Raw genomic sequence first — 20,914 nt, 5'->3', positions numbered from 1 at the left:
TCCTTCATGGAAGGAATGGTTAAATAAATCGTGGGACATATCATGGACTAGTGCTCAGCAATGAAAAGGAATGGGCTAACGACATATGAAACAATCTAGATGAATCTCTAGAGAATTATGCTGAGTGAAAAAAAGTCCAACCCAAAAGGTTACACACTATATAGTTCCATTTATATACCATTCTTGAAGTGACAAATTTAGAAAAATGGGGAATAGAAGCAAGGTTTGGCAGCATTATGGAGGTGGGTGAGCGTAGGTAAGGCATGGCTGTGAAAGACAACAGGAGCCTCCCTGGTGGGGGTGAAATTGCTTCGAATACCGTTGGCCTCAGTGTTGATATCCTGACTATGCTATAGTTTCGCAAGATGTTACCAATGGGGGAAACTAAGTAGAGGGTAAATGGGATCTCTCTGTATTATTTCTTAAAACTACATATGAATCTATTCTTACCTTGGAAATTTAATTAAAAAAATTAAGCAATCAATTTTAACTAGAGAAAATACTTATTGTGTTGAATCAATTGTTGCATTAAAGAAATTTACCTGTTAGATAGTAACAAAATATGTGTATATAGGGAAACATTGCTTTAAGAGGTAAAAACATCCATTACACCTCCAAACTGATGAATGCAAGAATTCAATTTTCAGATACGATAGCCTGTCGTCTGATGGCTTGATGAAGGGTTACTACATGGTTTCCTCTTCTGCAAACTTCCTTATCCTAACACACAGATGCTGGGGGGTTAGTACCCTCTGACCTGAGGCATCAGCTTCTTAATTTCTGATGCTCGGTCACGAGGAGAGCCCCAGAGTCTAGCCAAAAGTCAGTGCAGGCGGAAGGAGTAACATTCATACAGGGATGGGCGCCCTTCAGGTAGCCCTCTCAGCTGTTTGTTCTCAAAGTCAGAGAACATGGGCTTCACCAGGGAGCCTATCAAGAGTGTAGACTCCCCCAGACACATCCCCCCATACTGGTTCTGTGGCTCTGAGGTGACCCATGGATCTGCACTGTTTGCAAATCCCCCAGTGAAGGTAGACTTGCAGGGATACTGCGGTGGGGACATGGAGGGCCAGACTGGATCTGGGCTGCCCGGAAAACTTGCTCCAGTCCTGAGTCAGAGCAAGAGGTTCTAGGTGTCTTTCCTGAAGGAGGATTAAAATGATCTGTCTAGTTCAGGAGCTTATAAAAACCACCACAGGAATAACTGCTGGGAATCCAAGTCCCACTTGGGAAGGCGCTAGATGCGGATGCCTAGCTGTAGAGTCGAGAAGAAAAATGACAGCCACTGGCTCCCACCCAAGACCAGGGCCAGGTGGTCCCCAGAGCTCTGGAAAAGAACTGGGTGTGTTGCAGGGGGCTTCTCAGGGGAGCCAGTCTTCCCAACCATGCAATGGGGGACAGGAGGGACCAGGCCATGACTTTACTTTTTGCCCTAGTGAGGGCCAGGGTGTGCTCAGGACACTGAGATTGTACCATCTAGACAAAACAAATTACAGACAATGTAGAAAGGCTGTCCAGTCCTTTCAGCTGTCATTTTGGCCACCGCACTGGGCACAGGGCTCCTCGTAAAACAGGGACTCAGCACTTTATCTCTGTCATTGCCACAGCCAGTCTCTCCACCTCTCCTTTTCCAGGTGCGCTTCTGGGCCTCTGTGCTAACCTTGTTTGTGACCTCTGTTCCACCTCGTCTGCCCTACTCAGTCTGTTTCTTGGCTATGACTTTGGCTTATCCAGTTATATTTCTTTTTTTCTTTTTAAGATTTTTAAATTTATTCATTCACGAGACACACACACAGAGAGGCAGAGACACAGGCAGAGGGAGAAGCAGGCTCCTTGCAGGGAGCCCAATGTGGGACTCGATCCCTGGACCCTGGGATCATGCCCTGAGCCAAAGGCAGACCCTCATCCACTGAGCCACCCAGGCACCCCTCCAGTAGTATTTCTGATTATTCACTTCAGCTGCTTTGCCTCTGGTCCTCTCAAGCACATACTCTTTCTAGCTCAGCATTTCTCAGGGAATTTCCAAAATCAGTTTGACCTGGTTGAAGCCTGCCCACCAAGAGGCCCCATCAGTGGGCCCCACCCATGGGCCAGTGGTGTTACCTGCAATATCACCGGTGAAGCCCTTGGCTAAAAATGGTCAGAGTAATATCGCTTCCTTCTGTCTCTTCTTTTCCTGCTCCTATTTTGGTCTTTTCTGGTTTGGATACTTCATACTCATCCTTTCTCACCCTGCTCATAGTCTCCACTGACCCTTATCTTGTACGACTAGTGAAGGGATGGGAAATGGGTCTCTTCTCCTATCCCAATCCTCACGGATTGTTCAATGTTGGAGGTGAGTACATTGTTTACAGGATAGCATCTGACTTTAGGTTGCCATAACCGATGAGTCCTGTGTGCCGTGGGTGGGCATACTTCCTTCTTTTCTTGGGGCTGATAGCTGAACTGCAAATGTTTCACAAGATCTCTGCATTCATTTTACTCCAAGCCCTAAACTTTCAGTAAAGAAACATTATTCTGAGTCTATTAGCATTTTCCATTCCTGCTTGCTATGAAAATGTCTGCAAAACAGAAATTGCAGGAACTGGATCTTTTCTCTTTGGTAGAATCCATTTTGTGGTGAGAATTTGGGAACTGTGCAAATCTTAGCTTTAAGCTGGAAAAAAGAGTAGCTTCTGGGGTGCACAGTATCAGAAAAAGTGCCTCCTACTATCCTAAAGCCCTTCTCTCCATGGTAGTTTATCTTTCACTATCAAGTGCCTGTAGTCATTAGTCTCTTGTGACAAAATGTTGCCTCTGTCCTAGCAGAGGTGTGAATACCCAGATCCCCGGGGTGGGCACACCGAGTTGTGCTCCATAGCAGGGCATTCCCACCTCTATGTGTTATTTCCCACCAGGTGTCATCTTCACAAAGGAGCACTGACTCCACTTACCTTGTAGTGGAAGAGAAACAATCCGCAGAACAGGCTGTACAAATCTGCTGTGAGCAAGGAGAGGTTGACCGAAGTGGCGCTGGTTTTCTTTATGACGACTGGCATGAAGCTGTAGAGACCGAACATGCAGGCACTAAAGCCAACGTAGAGCAGTCCTGGGGGGACAGGAAAGAGAGGTGACATGACGGCCTCGCCCGGGGCTCTGCGTACCCACAGTGTGTGGAAGAAGGGGGCCACTGCACAGCGTTTACCACTCGCACAGGGAGTTTTTCCTCGTTTTGCTAACTGATTTTATTACTGGGTCATATACAGTTAAGCCATAAAATAAAAAGTAAAAATCTTCATGTGGAAAAGGAACTTTCTGCTTCACACCACGGAGCTGATACTTTGCTTCTTCTGGGAAGGAGTGCCTCTTAGTGGCTAGAGTCAGAATATGGGGTCAAGGCTTCTTAATTCTATTCCAAAGGAATATTTTTACTATCTAGGTCTTTCCTTTTTTTTCCCCCTATGTCTTTAAAAGATTTTTTTCTTGAATCTTTTTTTTGTTTGCAAAGCAGGAACAAAATGCTTGGTTCCATGTACTGCTCACAGTGACGAATAACGATGTAGTCCTCAAAATGGAAGCGCTTACACAGCACAGAGATGTGGGTGGACTCAGTCAGAATTGGAATCCTAGCTGTGTGACCTTGGGCGGACCACTTCATTTTCTGAGTGCAAGATGACCTGTGAGTTTTTTCCAGATTTGTGCATCCTGTTTAGTCTTATACCCCAGCAAACAGAGTCCTACGTCCCCATCGCCTTCCCTAGCATACTGCGGGTTCTCACATGTAGGCTCTGTTCTCTTAGAAGTTGTTAGGTAAATGCTTCATAGACCATCAGAGAACTAAGTTTTGTAAAACAGAAGATTTTTAACAAGTCCTTCAAATGTTATATGGTCAGCCTCCCATCCTCTAAAATTCTCTCTCATTATAGCTAGATTTACGATTGCTAATACTAATTCCATAAATACACAATTTTGCTGGGTTCCAGCAGGAGTTTATGGCTAAATGTAGAACTTGGTTCACCTTTTTACTAGGTGGTGATACACTACAAATGTACAAAAATAATGTTCATTCTCTACCTTGACACAATAAAGCATAGAACAAACATAAGTAATGTAATTCAGTGGATCTTTGGGTGTTTTAGTATAATAAAAGTATCCAACTTTTCCAAAGGAATCCTTGATTAAAAGTGTCCAGTGTAGGCTGTGGGATGATTGCTTTGTCTGACTCTTGCGAATTTGGGAGGATTTGGTGGGTACTGGACACCTAGTCCCTTTGACTATGAAGACTAGTGACCCTCTGAAGGGAAATTTGGTTGCCCCATATGAGAAGTATATGAGGGCATAAATCATCATTCTATACATTTCTGATTCTCAATTTAAGGAAAGCCACGTCAAATCTATAGAAAAAGATTATTTTGAACATTAAGTAAGCAAATTCAGTACAATAGCCCCCTCTAGTGTGGTGGAGATGCCCTAAGAGGAAACCAGGACTACTTTCCTCATTCGGTAAAATACAAGTCCTCTTACGGATATTCCGTCACAGTGATATCAGATGGCTTTTGACTCTCCATCAGAAGTTTTAATTCCCTCAAAGCAGTCAATTTTCTTGTAATTGGGTTTTATACTACTGATAATTCGTTTTTCTTTTAACCAAATTACTAAAAGTACAATACTAAATAATTTAGGATCAATACAGGAAGAGACATAAAATTAATTCAGTATTCCATCAAAAAATCTGGGATTAAAAGACTAAGAACAAGCTATCACCTTATGCTAATCTACTAAAAATCCACTAAAAATAATCAAACTTGGTCACAACATAGTCAAGGCACCAGAGCCTTTTTTATTTACTTTTTTGATAGCATCACTGATTTAGATTAAATGTGATTGAGCCAGAAAGCTCCATATTCAAACCCTTCCATCATCTTGCCTGTCTTACATGTGGGATCTGTTGTTTTATATTCACTCAATTATTCAACCACGTAGTCACTCGGTACTACTCTACCCTCGGCTAGCAAAGCAATGGAAAACAGAATAGAGGAAAAACTTAGAGTTGCTTTAGTGCAAAGAAAGGAAAAAAGGGTTCCCTTTCGGGAATGGTAGAGGGCTTGCTTCAGGAAGGGTGACTAGCTAAGGCTTCCTTGTGTAAGAGGCATTTACCTTGAATGCTGAAGGACTGAGAGGAGATGGCCAGGGAGGAGCCAGGGCAAGGACATTTTAGGCAGGGAGATCTGCAAGTGAAAAACCCTGATGACAGGGCCTGAGGTGTTCCAGGAGCTGCCAGGGGCCAAGACATCTGTGCAGAATGAACAGAATGGGGCAGTGGGAAGGGATGATGGTGGAAAATTAGGCAGAAGATGGATTTTGCGGGGCCTTGTAGTCTAGGAAGGAAACGGACATCTTATTCTGGTGGTAACAGGAAGCCATTGAGGAGCTGGTAGCAGGTGGCTCACACCTGATGCACATCTTTAAAAGATGGCTCTGGCTGCTGTGTGTGTGGAGGTGGGGCTGGCAGGAGAAAGCATGGCAGTCCAGGAGAGGTGCAGTGGCCTAGTCCAGGCAAGAGATGCTGGTGGCTTTGCTCAGGATGGCAGGGGAGATGAAGGGAGTGGCTGGGTCTGTGGAGATGCAGCAAGCCCTGGTGGCAGACTGGAGAAAGGGGCCCTCAAAAATACCATGGGTTCTTGTGAGAACCCATGACTTTCTGGTTAATTTAGAATTATGGCCCCTTTACCGAGATGGAGAGAACTGAAGAGAGGACAGATTTTCAGGGGAAATAAAAAAGCTCCATTTTGAACATGTTAGTTTTAGATGCTCATGCACCAGATCTGTCCAGGAGGGAGCTGGATTTATAATTAGCAGGCTCCGAGAAGAGGCAACTGTACCCTTGGTGAGCCACGGAGAGTAGGGAAACAGACACACAGTGGAGTTTTGCTCTACTCGTCGGGTTACATCAGGTATGCTTCAAGCTTAAACACTCTAAACCTATCTCTAAAAACTGCAGAAATTAGAGAGGAGGGAATGGAAGATCTACACCATCAGAGTTCATCACTTTTTTAGGTCAACCAATGTTTTTGTGTGTGAACATCCTGTTTGGTGAGCAACGCATGGTCTGCCAGATGAACTTATGATTCCATTGAAGTGGGAATGAGAATGGCTGCAATTTGCTGATGTGCCGTCTGTAGGTGGACATTAGCTTGTCAATGGCTGTTCACAACACATCTGAAGACCCATTGTGCTGTCCGTGCAGGGTTTTCAAACAATCAATCAGTGTGATCAAACAAATTAACTGAATAATTTTTTTGACTGACAACTATACCATGGCTGCCACAACCGCATTGATAGACAAGGCATGTGTATAGGCATTGCTTATTTGCAATGTTTTCTCCCTCACAAAAGACAGAAGCATTTGGTAGCTTGTGTCCTCATGCCCTAAAGAGACTTAAGTTAAAGAAATTAGAGGGACCCCTGGGTGGCTCAGTGGTTGAGCGTCTGCCTTTGGCCCAGGGCGTGATCCCAGGATCTGGGATTAAGTCCTGCATCAGGCTCCTTGTGGGGAGCCTGCTTCTTCCTCGGCCTGTGTCTCTGCTTCTCTCTCTCTCTCTCTGTCTCTCATGAATAAATAAATAAAATCTTAAAAAAAAAAAGAAATTGGAAAGAATACTATTGGTTAAGACTGATTGTGTGCTTGTCACATGCCATATACTTTACATACATTAATTAATATCTACAACCGCAGAACACCGCTACTATTATTACCCCCCTTTATACAGAGAAGGAAAGAGGCTAATGAGTGTATCAGTTAAGAAACCCCAACCACACCACAGGTTTAATACAGGAAATTTAATTTGGGGCACAAGTCGCAAAGGTGCTTGAGTGGGCGACAGGGGAAAATGGGATGATAAGGCGCCTTGGAGATTAGCAATGGCAGTGACGTCCTCACACTCCCGGAGCCACAGAGATCCAGGGAGGAGACCTTGTTACCAGGAGTCAGAAGGCAGGAAAGCCCAGAAAGGTACAATCACAGAGGGCACTCAGCCATTTCTAGAGACCTGACCCCAAAACAGAGAGAAACAGGGGACACACCCTGGTTTCTTTCTTCTTCCCACCCTCCAACCCCTTCCTGTCTCCCGTTGGCCAAATCTAGCAGGAAGCCACTTAAACGACAGCCTGGGACGTGTAGTTGCATGAGTCAGCCTGTGCAATGCAGAGCAGAGGAAGGGTAAGAAACAGATAGATCTGTGAATAAACAGGAAACACCAGCGCACAGAGGGTGAGTAACTTGCCCTCAGGACACACGCTGTTGGACTTTAAATTCTGAGCACATCTCAGGTGTGCTCAGAATTACTGTTTAATTATTCTATATCTATATTGTTTAATTATTATGAAGAGAAACGGGGCTTTGATGGAGCATCCGACATGATTCTAATGAGCGTGTCATCTTATATATAGTACATATATGATAAACACATGATATATGATGTACCTTCAGGTATGATAGACACGATACACACGTGTATGTAGTATGTGTCCGTGTGTGCTGAATAGGTTTTATCTCATTCCTTTGGGCTCCAGTGTTTTGTCTTTTACTTTCCTTTGAATATACCAGATTTTTTAAACATTTTTAATTCTTTTTTTAAAAATATTTTATTTATTTATTCATGAGAGAGATAGAGAGAGAGAGATAGAGGCAGAGACACAGGCAGAAGGAGAAGCAGGCTTCGTGCAGGGAGCCTGATGTGGGACTTGATCCTGGGTCTCCAGGATCACACCCTGGGCTGAAGGCGGCATTAAACTGTTGAGCCACCAGGGCTGCCCAACATTTTTAATTCTTAAAGAAGGTTTCTTAGCACATATGCATCAGGCTAAGTCTGCCAAGGGGGTACTCACTCAGAGAGGGCATGTCCATACCCACTGCCCCTACCCTTGCAGGCCACCATGTGCTTCCTCCCGTGGCCTCACCTCCCAGGCCTCTGATTCAGCCTCAGTAAAAAGGGTACATTCTTAGTTATCTTTAAGTTCCTCCCTGCTCCATCATCCCATTACTCCATCTTCAGGGAAAAGCCAGATCTCTTGTTTTGGCCTACAAGAGGAAACCCAAACTAAAACCAAAACGATCATCACCCACAAGAGCAGAGGAGAAGCCCCCTGCATACCATGAACCTGTGCTCCCTGACACACAGCACACTTTTTCTTTCCTTTGATGTTTGGTTCTCACATCAGTTTGGTTCTCACATCAGTTTTGGTTCTCACATCAGTTTGTATTTGTTCACATGTCCTTTAACACAATATGGCAAATGGGATAAAGGGAAGGTTGAAGCCATTTATTAGATTTCTGAGAGTGATTTGAACACACCTGCTCCCTAGGACATTTGAGCGCCTTTAGGTTGTACATTTTCCCCAAATTTAATGATTATATAACCAGACCCAGGCTCTCCGTTGGGTAGGGTAAAACAAAGAAAGAAAACACCCAGCAATACCGGTGGTCTTCTTGCTTTGAATTACTCTCTGGATCTTGCAAATGTTCTAGGAAATAACGGAGTCTGTTTAAAAAAGAAAATGCCTTCCAAGTGCAGAAAATATAAAATACATTTATTATGCCCTTGCTCCATAGGAAAAAAATATCTTCTTACTTTGATAAAATGTCAACCATATGAGCTGTCCAAGAGACCGTATGAGGGGGATTGCTGATGTAGGGACAAGGGAGGGAGAGAGAAATGCTTTGACAGATGGTGAGAGATGAAGACAGTCTTGGATTTTGGTCTCCTAACTAAGATGCTGTGAGCTTTCCAGCAGACCCTGCAATCAGAACTCGGCACTCTTGGGTGATTTCCTAAGGAGTGCAGGGATGCTGTGAGAGGAGGCTGACCCCCCAGCCTGATAGCTCCTTGCCTCTCGAGTCCCCGGAGCTAGTAGGCCATCTCTTGGTTCTCCAGAAAGAGCAATGTCAAGCCTAGACCTCCTGCCATTGCCCCATCCCTTCCCTGTTGTCTCTACTTTGAAAGATGACAGAGGGCAAAACAGGCCCCATCTCCCTTGCTTGTCATTCACTCATTCACTCATTTAGTAAACATTTATTCACTCAACGTTATGTACACAGAACTGAGCTAAACAATGACACCATGTAGTTGGTCAGGATGAGGTAATGGGGACAGAGGTAACCCTTGTGTTAAAAAAAAAAAAACCAAAAAACTCAAACCCAACCCTACTGATGCTTTGGAAAGAAAAGGATGAATATCTGGTTCCCATTTTTTGCCCATTTTAGCCTCTTTTCCAACCAGGAATGAAAATGATGGCTCTATAATGTATTCCTTTTATGCCACCTATCATCACCTTGGACAACAGGGGATTGACATTTTAATGGCAACAGGCGAGTTAAGAGTAAAACCACCTATTGATGCCACATTTAACTAACACTGGGTTATAATAGGACCTCGGTGGACATGCTTGTGACATCCACATAATTACAGGACACATTATTATTAATATTTTTTTTATCATTGCTGTGACTATTAGCATAAAACGAATTTACACCACTGCGTGTGAAGTGTTACCAAGCATGGGTCACATTTGGTTTCCTGGGTCTGAGTCACAAAGGCAAACACATCTGTAACCTGAAGCTGGTTTCCTTTCCTCCTCCTCCCCCGCACCCCCCCCCCCAGACTCCTCCCTGCAACCCCCCCTTCTGGTGATTTTTTCATTTAATTGTAACATTCAATAGCAAGACTCAATAGGAAATAAATGGCAGGATTCTGTGACAGACACAATAGCTGGTCAGCCCTTGAAGTCACTTGCGATTACCCCCAGGGGGAGTCCTGCATAATTCTGTAGCTCTGGGGGGCCACCAGAGGGAACTGTGTCTGCCTTGGATGCTTCTGGGCCCGGGGGTAGGTAAGTGGTGCAGGGAAGCTATGTCATTGTTGTCCTTGCTGGTGGAGCTGTCAATCTCATCAAAACTCACAGAAGCAGGAGGTGGCTGGGGCAGGCAGCTTTGGTGTGGGCCATCTGGCTTCACCTCGCATTTGCAGTCCGGGTGCACATACTTTCCAAGCACCCTTAGGAGCCAAGCCCTGTGCTCACCGCTGGCCCCCCGTGCAACTTGGTCTGGAAACTGAAGGGACAGCGAGGCAGAGGGTTTTAAATGCCATTTCCTTCTGGGGCTTGCTGTGAGATCACTAAGCAGTATCTCAGACCTTAAATCCTTGTCTTAATTTTATTTTTATGTTGGCAAATCGAACTTCAATAAAAACAAATGGATAAAAAAAAGGCAGAGGCAGCCTACAATGATACTTTTCTTTTTTAAATTTTTTTATTATTTATTTACGATAGTCACAGAAAGAGAGAGAGAGAGAGAGGCAGAGACACAGGCAGAGGGAGAAGCAGGCTCCACGCACCGGGAGCCCAATGTGGGATTCGATCCCGGGTCTCCAGGATCGTGCCCTGAGCCAAAGGCAGGCGCCAAACCGCTGCGCCACCCAGGGATTCCAGCCTACAATGATTCTAATGCTTTTACCAATGAATTGTATTTCTTAGGTTAATCACAGCTATGATTTAAAAAACAGTCCATTTTTGAAAGTAGTATTTTTGCCTTTTCAAAAATTTGGAAAACCCTTGAGAGCAAGTAAATATGACTTTAGGAGAGACCTATTAAAGCTTTCTGTTGAATTGTTTTGAATTTAATTCTGTAAAAGGTGAATATATATATATATAATATATATATATAAGCTTATATATATATATATATATATAAGCTCTATTTAAAAAATAGAAAATAAAATAAATTTAAAAAATAAAATAAATATTTCTTTTAGAGAAAAGTGATTTTCGAAACAGGTGGAATGTGAGATACCCTGGATGACTGTTAACTAGCTCGAAGCGTGTCTGGTATTTTCCACCAAGTCCACTTGGAGATCATTTAACCATTTCTTATGCTCCCTTCTGAAAAGGTTTTTATCGGCTCAAAATGCCCATTACATTGTTTTCTTGTATGCCTTTTTGTTCATTCCTACCCCAACTAAAGTGCCACTTTTTAATGATCCCATCAGTTCTGTGTTTCTTGGCTAGAGAAAATAGCTGTCATTTATGCCCTACCACTGCCTCTGGGCATTTTTTCCTTCTTGTTGGTCTTTTAACCTAATAACATACTTCTGTGTCTACACTAATGGCATCCTGATGATGATAATGGGCAGAAGCTCAATTAGGAAACATTATGAATCACACAGTTTAGTCTCTCACCGGGTACAAGAATTCCTAAAATGACCAGGGATTTCATTTTCCTTTGTCCCCTGCATTCTGGATGCTTTCATGGTTCGTGGCCCACTCCTGCCCACGTCGCCCTTCAAACACATCCCTCAGGTTTACGAAACACGGCATTTTTAGAAAAGCAAACCCCTTACCGATCTGCCAATCCCAGGGCACCTTTAGCAGCTCCTTGTGCTCCATGATCGCTCTGCAAATTCAAAGAAAGTGGACCTCATGAGCAAGATTATAATGCGTCCTACTTCTTTTTTCTTTTCTTTTTTCATTTACCAGATTTATAGAAGTCATGAAACAACCAACTGAATTTCAAAAATAGCTTTGGGCCAGGGATAGGGAAGTCTAATTTTCAGCCTGAGAATCCCCCTGAAGGTGTGGTCAGTGGGCATACGGTGGTGCCCAATCCTTCCACTGGCCTTTTCACCAAGCAGTCCACCTGCCACCTTGATTTCTTCTTGCTTAGATGAAGTCCAAAAAGTCAATGGTAAGGTGAGGAAAATATCTGTGCTCGCAGAAATTTGTTTTGCTTTGTGTTTGGAGTCAGTTTTCTGATTGAGGATTCTCAAGGGCAGTGGTTCTAATTCAAAGATACTCCATCTGGAGAGCACATTGAAACAATTTCTTGAGCCCCATCCCTAGAGATCTGGATTCAGTAGATGTGGCTGGGGCCCCGAGATGTGCATCTCTGCTAAGTTCTCATGTGGTATCAGTGCTGCTGGTCAGAGAAGCTCATTTTGAGAACCACTGCTCTGGAAGAGGACCAGGAGGTGAAGCTGGCACCGCTCCACCCTCAATGTACTCTGTTGCCAAAGACAACCATGTGCCACTTCCATTATTTTGGCAGCAGTGGTCCTAAAGGGCTCAGTTAGCTCGAATGGACTGTAACTGAGGCAAATGAGTGCCGGATCTCTGATTCTACTCTTTGGATTCAAGAATAATAATCCATAAAATGAGCCATCTATCTACAGAATGCTGGTTATGAATAGTTGAACTAGGCAATTTCTTTTCCTCTCACAAAGTTGAAGCACCAAATTTAGGAGCTTTGAAATGCCATCCCACTTTCAAAATGAATCAAAAATAAATCCTTCTCAGAGACTCTCCCCATCTCTGTGCCTTGTTTGCCATGGAGCTTTACTTCTATCTCCAGATACCAAAATTTGGAGGATTCTTGGAAACAGCCTATTGGTAAAAACTATTTAAGGTGATGCCAAAATATCTTCTATAAATAATCAGATACTGAACTAAAACAATTACAAAGTACTTGCCTTATAGACAGGGATTTGGTGAAATTAGAATTATTTGCTTTGTAGAAAAGGATTTGGTGAAATTAGACTGGAGGCTGTACTATCACTCTTCATCCCTTACATGAAATGTTTAAAACATATGGTCTTTATCGATGGAAAAGTATGGTTTGTTTGACACTTATTCTTACAACAATTCTGAGGCACTAGTCAGTGATGACTTATACGCTCCAATGCAGGACCATTACAAAATTGGTGTTCTGGACTTTCTGATGCTTGGTGAGTGTCTGTGTTTTATCTTCAACTGTTCAAGGAAAATAGGAACACCAAACTTCTAAGAGATGAATTGAAAATATGGTTCCTTCAGGCAAATCCATGGGCAATAGAAGAATAAATTTATGAAAGGACAAACTTACACTGTAAGCTTCTTAGTAGTTGTTGTCACTAGTGAACAGATGTCCCTTTTTGGAAGTGTATTAAATCATGGCATTTACACTTAGGTATTCTACTTCTCTAAGTAAAACCACTGGCTGGTTTGGGAGGATCAATGTACTTCTACTGTTGTGTTTTTTTGTTTTTTTTTTTTTGTAAATTGTGTACAAAGTCACTAAGTGGTTTTCTAATAATTGATCATAAACTTCTTTAGTTTTGAAGATGCTTAGCAAGAAAGATACTGAGTTTTCAGATTTCATGCAGGAAGTTAGTGAAACGTTTCCAGCCTTGATTTTTATAAAGTGACCAACCTCACCCTAATGAGAATAATTAGAATAAGCCTGAGTCTCTATTGTCTGAATTTCTTCTTATTTTTTTACTCACAATTGAATTCCGCTGAAGAAAGCCCCGAAGAGTCCAATCATCCCCAGAAATTCCACTCGACTCAGGGTTCGGATGATGTATTCTTCCCAGACGTTAGAGATACCGTATAATGTGGCTCCTCCTAAGACCAGAAGGTCCCCTACCAGCTTATTTTCCCCTAGGAACCAAAAACACAAACGCAGCTTCATTAAAATGTTCTTAATGAGAATCTGGCACCAGCAAATTGAACTTCCTTTGTCTATTCTATTCTGATGTTTTTACAGAAGTCCAGTCATTTGCCAACTGAAATTTAGTAAAGTCTGTTTATCTGCACTCCAGATATATTCTGGTTTAAAAAGGTTGCCGACGTCTGCCCAACCAGAAATCTTCCTTAACTGAAAAAAGGGACCAGTCGATTCTAGACTGCACTCTCTCTACAAAGCCCCATGTCTTCTGTCTATATATATATGTCTAGAAATATATGCTAATACATGTACGTGTTATATTTGCCGCAGGATGCTTTCCAACAGCTTGGTGAACATGGTGTAGAACAAACAGAGTCAGTCTGAATTTCCACCCTCTGCTACACAGGGAGGGAAGCTATAACAGAATTAGTCGAGACTCTTTATTTTGACTATGGGCAAAATATGTACTTGCTTAGAAAATGAGAGTGAAAGGGATTATGGGTTGAAATTTTCAACTTCTCTACAGTAAGTAATGTAAGAGTGAAAATATATGTAATTCACCATTACATTAACATTTTATTTTCATAAAAATGTCTATTTGTTTTAAAATCAATTTTGGTTGGTTTGGGTTTGTCCAATTCTTAATAAGTACTCTACCCTGCTATTTCCTATAATTAGGCCCTAGGAAGTGTGAAGCCAGGGAATGAGTGTGGACGTTAGCAGCCCATGTGGGCTTGTACCTTCGCAGTCTCCAGCTCTTGTATAGGTCAGCACCTGGGAGTGTGGCAGGCATGTAGTTCTGGGGCACAAGAGATCCCAGATGGGAAGGGTGCTCTCTCCAGCATAATTCTAGGAAGGGGGCACACAACATAGAGTGGCCTCGGATTCCCAGATTAGCTGGAATAATCTAAGACTGTAGAAACCAGATTCTCAGTGTTCATCTAGGAGCACTGAGCATTCTCTAGGAAATGCCTTCACATAAAAGAATCTGTGCTAGGCTTGGGGATAGGGTTCTTCATTCCTTTTTGGTCACCTTGGCAGATTCTGTATTTACAGGTGCCCCTTGAACAATGCAGGGCTTAGGGGTGCTGATCCCTATGCAGTCAAAAATCTGCATTGAAATTTTGACTCCCCAAAGATTTAACTACTAATAGCCTAACATTTACCAGAAATATTACCAATAATACAAACACTTAACACATATTTTGTATGATATATATATATATACATATATAAAATCTACTGCTTTTTTTAAATTTTTATAAATTTTTATTTATTATGTACAGACAGAGGAGGAGAGAGAAAAGCAGAGGCAGCAGGCAGAGGGAGAAGCAGACTCCATGCACCGGAGAGCCCATGTGGGACTTCGATCTCAGGATCCGCCCTGGGCCAAAGGCAGGCGCCAAACCGTTGCGCCACCCAGGGATCCCTCTACTGCTTTTTTTTTTTTTTTTTTTTTTTTTTTTTTTTTTTTTTTTAAATTTTATTTATTTATGATAGGCACACAGTGAGAGAGAGAGAGAGGCAGAGACACAGGCAGAGGGAGAAGCAGGCTCCATGCACCGGGAGCCCGACGTGGGATTTGATCCCGGGTCTCCAGGATCGCGCCCTGGGCCAAAGGCAGGCGCCAAACCGCTGCGCCACCCAGGGATCCCTCTACTGCTTTTTTTAATTAAAGATTTTATTTATTTATTTGACAGAGAGAGGGAGGGAGAGAGTACAAGCAGAGGGGGCAGCAGGAAGAGGGAAAAGGAAAAGCAGACTCCCCACTGCAAGAGAGCCCAATGTGGGACTTGATCTCAGGATCCTGGGATCATGATCTGAGCCTAAGGCAGATGCTTAATCGACTGAGACATCCAGGCGCCTGTATTCTTACAATAAAGTAAGCTAGAGAAAAGAAAGTGTCAAGAAACTCAAGAGGAGAAAATACACTTACAGTACTGTACCGTATTTATCAAAGAAGAAAAAACTCTATGTCTAAGTGGGCCTGTGCATTTCAAAAGCATGCCATTCAAGGGTCAGCTGTACTCTAAAGGTGTTACTTTTCCTAAGGCAAATTCCCACTCCTGGTAAGGATCGGAAAAAGGAGAAGAGACCCTGAAAGCCAGGAGAACTTCCTGGAGTCAGCTTCCTGGGAAAACTGCTACTTACCAGTAGACTGAGAAATAAATGGTGAATTCTACTATTCTGGAGTGTTTAAAGACTATTAATATAATTTATGAAAATGGACCCATCCCATTGAGTATTTTTGAGTTTTAAATGTGACCAACTGTCCTGTTTTCCTGGGACTCTCTTGGTTTTAGCACCGAATTCCCTCACCTGAGGAAACCTCTTCATCCTGAGCAATATGGGACAGTCATTTCTCCTCATCTACTATGGTAGAACAGTTGTGCATTTCTTTTAAGGGCCACCATTATAGAAAAATAAGTATTAAGTGGTGTAGCAGAAAGAATACTGACTAGATTCACATTTAGGCCACACCATTTAGTACTGGTGTGTCCTTGCACACGCTCCTAATCTCCCTTAGCCTTGATCTCTTTAGCTGCAAAAGTGAGTATAAGAAAACCTTCTTTGCATAGTTAGGAGGACTTAAATGAGATAATGCATGGGAAAGTGCCTGGCACCAAAAAAAATTATCACTCTTTTTTGGATTGTGTTTAATTATCTAGCTCCTTGAAAAATGTTTTCTCTTCCTTGAAATAACTATAAAATTATGTCTAGCAATAAGAAAAAATGTTGTTATAGATATCTAACATCTTGAATAAATAAACTAGATGTAATCAATGCATTATGGTAGAAAGATGATATTTTGGGGAGCAGGAAATACATTTTATAACAAGGAGCAGTTTTAATTGAGTTTTATCTCAGTCTTAGGGCTTCTTCCCACTTTGTGCAGTGCACTCCACAGGCTCCGAGGCAGAGCCTCCAGTGCCACAGACTGCAGATGCCTTCTTTCCACTTCTGTCCGAGGTGGGCTAATCTGCTGGCAAAGTTTCATCAGAAGCACAACTCCTGGCACATCGCCGTGTGCCCTGATACAGACATTTCATATCTGGAGAGCCTGCTGCCATCTGCGACAGTTCCTTCAGCAAGACTTAAATCAAAATGAGGAAGAAACATTCTAACAAAGAGAATTAGAGTAATTACTTTAATTATAATGAAGTCAAAGTAACTTTGAACAGGCCCTTATCATCATGCTTGAGGAAAGAATTTTCAAGATCCCAAGCTAAGGTGATCCACGGATTAAGCAACATAAAAAGGTTCAAATCAGACATTCTCTTCTCCTATGAAAAGCTCTTGATAGGCTGATGAAGTTCTGGTGAGTGAAGTATTTTCGAAAAGTTCTCTCCCTGGCTAAGTAATAACATTGAACCAATTCTACCGTCAAGGTGAAAACAAATGGAATATTTTCCATAATGATGCACGCCAATTTTAAGATTATACTGTCCTTAAAACCAGAGTGTGTTTCTTTCTTTTTTCAAAACATTTTATATGACAGCTTAAATGGCTGTCTAATTTATTTTATAAAATAAGCCCTTGGATCCTATATTTGGGCTGCCTTTAGAACATCATATCATGCACTTGGGCACCATTACTCTAGCACTAAAGGTACTCCCTGATGATAAATTTTAATTGTTAACACGAGGACGTCATTTGTCACAAGAAGGATGCTGCTGTGAATCTTAAACAGATAAAGTCTACTCTAGTATGTTTGAACCACTCTGCGTTGTTTTTAAAAGTCATTGCTTTTGAAAGACTCTCAGATGGACTTACTTTTTTTTTTTTCTCTAATAGTATTACTCCTCTCCTAACACTGCATTTGAAATCAAGAAAACATTTTTTTACCCCCCAGAAGAGATGGATAGAGCCTAGTGAAACCAGTTTAATGTAGCTTACCATTCTAGGCTTAAACATTCAGATTTATCAGGGTAATTGTCTTCCTTGACTAGGAAATGCAAGATGATGGCTAGAGGTCAGTGATTAAGGTTCAGCAGAGCATAATTTTCATAAAGAAGGGTACATGCTTCTCCTTAGTCGGTGTTTACACCATTCAAGTAAAGCTGAGAAACTGTAATTAAATTATGACTTTAGAACAACCAGCCACATTATATCAGACAAAAAGAACTATCTGATTGATCCAAAGAGATTATCCGTATCAGGACCACTATGAGTTTAGAGCATAATGCTGGCCCTTTCATATGACATCTATTGATACACCATGGAACCAGTGTTTCATAGAAAAGTTGGTGGGAAAAGCTGGTGTGTGTATTTTTAGTCTCTCTGTTGAGGTGGGATTGATTATGTTGTGTAGGCAGTGTTGTGAGGGCCAAGGCTGTCTCTCTTTTGCTCTGTGTTGTCTTTAGCTCCTAGAGATGTGGGGCAGAGAAAAAAGCCTGCCCCAGAGTTTAAGAGCCTTGAGTTCTTTTCTAGATTCTGCTCTTGTAGTTCTGTGACCTTGGGAATTCACTTGGCTTCCCTGTATCTTAGTGTGCTTGTGTGTCACATATAAAGTTGCTGAACAAGGTCTGTTTCAGCTATAATGTTCTATGATGCAACTTAAAAAGATAAATTATATTTATTTCGGGTACTTCCTACAACCTAGCCTCATTATGAGAAATGTTCCAATTTTGACTATCATCAAATTCCATAGGAGGAAGGTCAATTCCAAGAGCTATAGAGATGTGAATATTTTCCATTCCATTCTTGAGGTTCACAAAAGAGGTCATTTTTTTCTGTGCCCCCCAATCATATGTAGCATAAGCATTTTTATATATTTTAAAGAACTCCAAAGCTTAAAAAAAGGATCCTCTGGAAATCCTGCTGAATCAGGGATCCCCATCAGATTCATAACAATTTGATGAGTAAATCTTGAAGCTTTACCTTACAGGTCTATAAGCAGTGACTGATAACCAGAAATCCTCCCCACCAAAAATATAAACAAACAAAAAAACCATGCACAAGGAGACTAAACATAGCTCTCCTACATAAAAATATTCAGTATTCCCAATATAGTCTTCAAATTTAAAATATCCACTCTTAGCTTATATAACCAACCTCCATCCAGTGGTTTGAAAGCTCAGTCTTTCTCTGACTTGAGAAAGCAAGAGTTTGAGGGTGGGGTGTGGGGAAGGCCACTGTGGTCCAGGAGAGGATCACTGACATCATTTCTAACTAGCTGGTTTAGGCCAGGAGCAATGGCCTCCAAAATATCCTCCAAATGGGTCCTGACCCTCAGTTTTAAACACCATCTCAATGTTTCTGAATACATGTAGAAAGGGCAGTCAGTTTGTATTTTGCTTCCTCCATTCACTCAGAAAACATGGATGAAGCACCTTCTATCCACTATTCTAGGTGTTGAGGAACAAACAGGAGTAAGATGCAGACACTGGGAAGACCAAGTTTGCTGTTTCTACCCCACCATGGTGGTGAACAGCTAGGGACTCACCTGCTCCCTGATGCCTTCCCACAAGCACATCCGCTCCTGCCATGCAGCCCATGCCCAGGATGCAGACCACGATGCCGAGGAAATGCACAGCCTTGTACCGGATCAGCAGGAAGAACCAGGACAGCAAAATCACCACCGGGATTACAAAGCAGTCCAAGAGCTATAGGGAAAGAGGGAGGTAAACAGAAGCAGGAGGTTCAGGGGGAAGCTTTCCACGTGATAAAGAAAAATAACTTAGCCCTGTAGAGAAGGTACTTCCCTGAACCCGAGTTTCTGTGTAGACCCAGAACTGATTCAGTTAAACAGATTCTGAAACAAGCACAAACTAAATTTACTGAAACATCTCCCAAGCTTTGAGGGAAAGGGGAGAAGGCCAATGGATAGGATAAGGCTGGTAGTGAAGAGTCTCCTGCCCCAGTGCCCAGACTCCACAGGAAAAGCTCGCAGGAGGGGAGGATACACTGAGCCACTGTAGATGGTTCTACTATTTTAGGAGTAAAACTGGGGATGGGAGGCGAGAAGGCCGAGGTCTTATGTTTTATAAATTATTAGAATTTAGACAAAAGTTTAACTTAATTTCTTCCAGACAACTTTCTTCTCACTGCTTGTAAAAATATATGCTCTAGCCTTAAACACAAATATGACTCTCAAGTTTACAATACTTTAAAAATACTGTTGTAAAAAAGAGTTAAAAAGAGAGAGAGGAAGAATAAACAGAGTATAGAAAAAAAAATCCTTGATTTCACTTCTTACGTATTTTGTGCTAATAGTGAGATTCCACCTGACATGGAAGTCCCGGAAGTCGGTAGAGAGTTGGCCCCAATCATGTGGCAAGTGAAGGTGGTAAAATAAGGAGACCTTTGTGCCTGGAGTCAAAGATTTGAATTTGAGTACCGAATCCTTACTTATAGTAGTGTGACCGTAGGCAGATCACAAACTCAGGAAGCCTCAATTTCCTGCTAGTATAATGAAGATAATTACCCATTGACTTCCCCCAAAGATCACTGTGAAGCTTAGACATGACACATGAGAACACATTTTATAAATTACAAGAGCCTCAATGCTGGTCTATAGCCATGCTTCCAAACACAGGCTCTGTGCTCCACAGAACAGGTTGTTTCTACTACACCCTATTAAGATACAGTGACCTTTGGATACTCCATGTCTCCGCTAGACAAACTATGTCCCACTGGACTTCAAATTCTATGTACCAAATGAGAAACTGGTGATCCTGACCCATTGCCCAGTACCATGCCTCTGTTAGAATCCTAAACAAGTAACTTTACCACCCAGCAGTCAGATGCAGGCCAGTATAAGCCTCCACTCTTATTCCCTACATCCTGTTGGCACTAAGTTCCATCAATTCCATCCTCTAAACACCCCATATCCATTCATGCCACCCTCTCCCATTTTTGCCACCTGAACGAAGCTGGCATCCTCTCCTACCTGGAGTCAGTCTTTCCTTTCTGCCTCAGGGTCTTCAATCATGCACCCCGCTCTATCTAGAATGTCTCACCTGAATTCCTGAACTCCTGCCTCCTTTTCCTTCAGGCCTGCACTTATATACTGCTCTCTCAAGGAAGCCTCTTGGGTCTCCAGGCTAGGTCAGGTCCATCAATGCTTTCCTTGTGTTCTGTGTCCTTTATAGTGTCAATTGCAATAATAGGTAATGAGTACTGAATTACTGGCACGATGTCTGACTTCCCCAAGTGACCAGAGGTCTATGAGAGCAGGACTACATTCTTAGTACTCAGACCCTGCTGTGTTCAGGAGAAGTAGCCAATGATAGTGGCTGAACCAGTACATACAGGATTTTTAATGATCAGTAATATCCAAGATTCATTAAAGTTTAAATTAAAAATGTTTGTGTATTTACAAAGCATGCCTGACCATCAGCATGACTTCTGGGATTGTAAACAGTACTCAGAATCCTCCCATCCCAAAAGTTTTTTCTTATCTGTAGGACTTTCACGATTCTCTGTGCATTGGTCTCCTTTGCAACACAAGCAATCAGA

At 42.3% G+C, this 20,914-nt stretch overlaps 1 protein-coding gene across 1 annotated transcript in view; it reads right to left on the bottom strand.

Moving 5' to 3' along the window:
* Positions 1-20,914, bottom strand: part of SLC35F1 (solute carrier family 35 member F1) — a 395,559-nt gene that overhangs the window by 26,613 nt on the left and 348,032 nt on the right. Inside the window, exons 4-7 of the mRNA XM_041746574.1 lie at positions 18,900-19,059; positions 13,290-13,446; positions 11,373-11,425; positions 2,934-3,088 (exon numbers count right to left, since the gene is read on the bottom strand). Coding sequence (XP_041602508.1) covers positions 2,934-3,088; positions 11,373-11,425; positions 13,290-13,446; positions 18,900-19,059 — 525 coding nt within the window. The remainder of the gene's footprint in view (positions 1-2,933; positions 3,089-11,372; positions 11,426-13,289; positions 13,447-18,899; positions 19,060-20,914) is intronic.

Source organism: Vulpes lagopus, chromosome 2 (assembly GCF_018345385.1).
Source record: "Vulpes lagopus strain Blue_001 chromosome 2, ASM1834538v1, whole genome shotgun sequence".
Lineage (NCBI taxonomy): Eukaryota > Metazoa > Chordata > Mammalia > Carnivora > Canidae > Vulpes > Vulpes lagopus.
The sequence above is the reverse complement of the archived record's forward strand: the minus strand, read 5'-3'. Positions and strand labels throughout refer to the sequence as shown.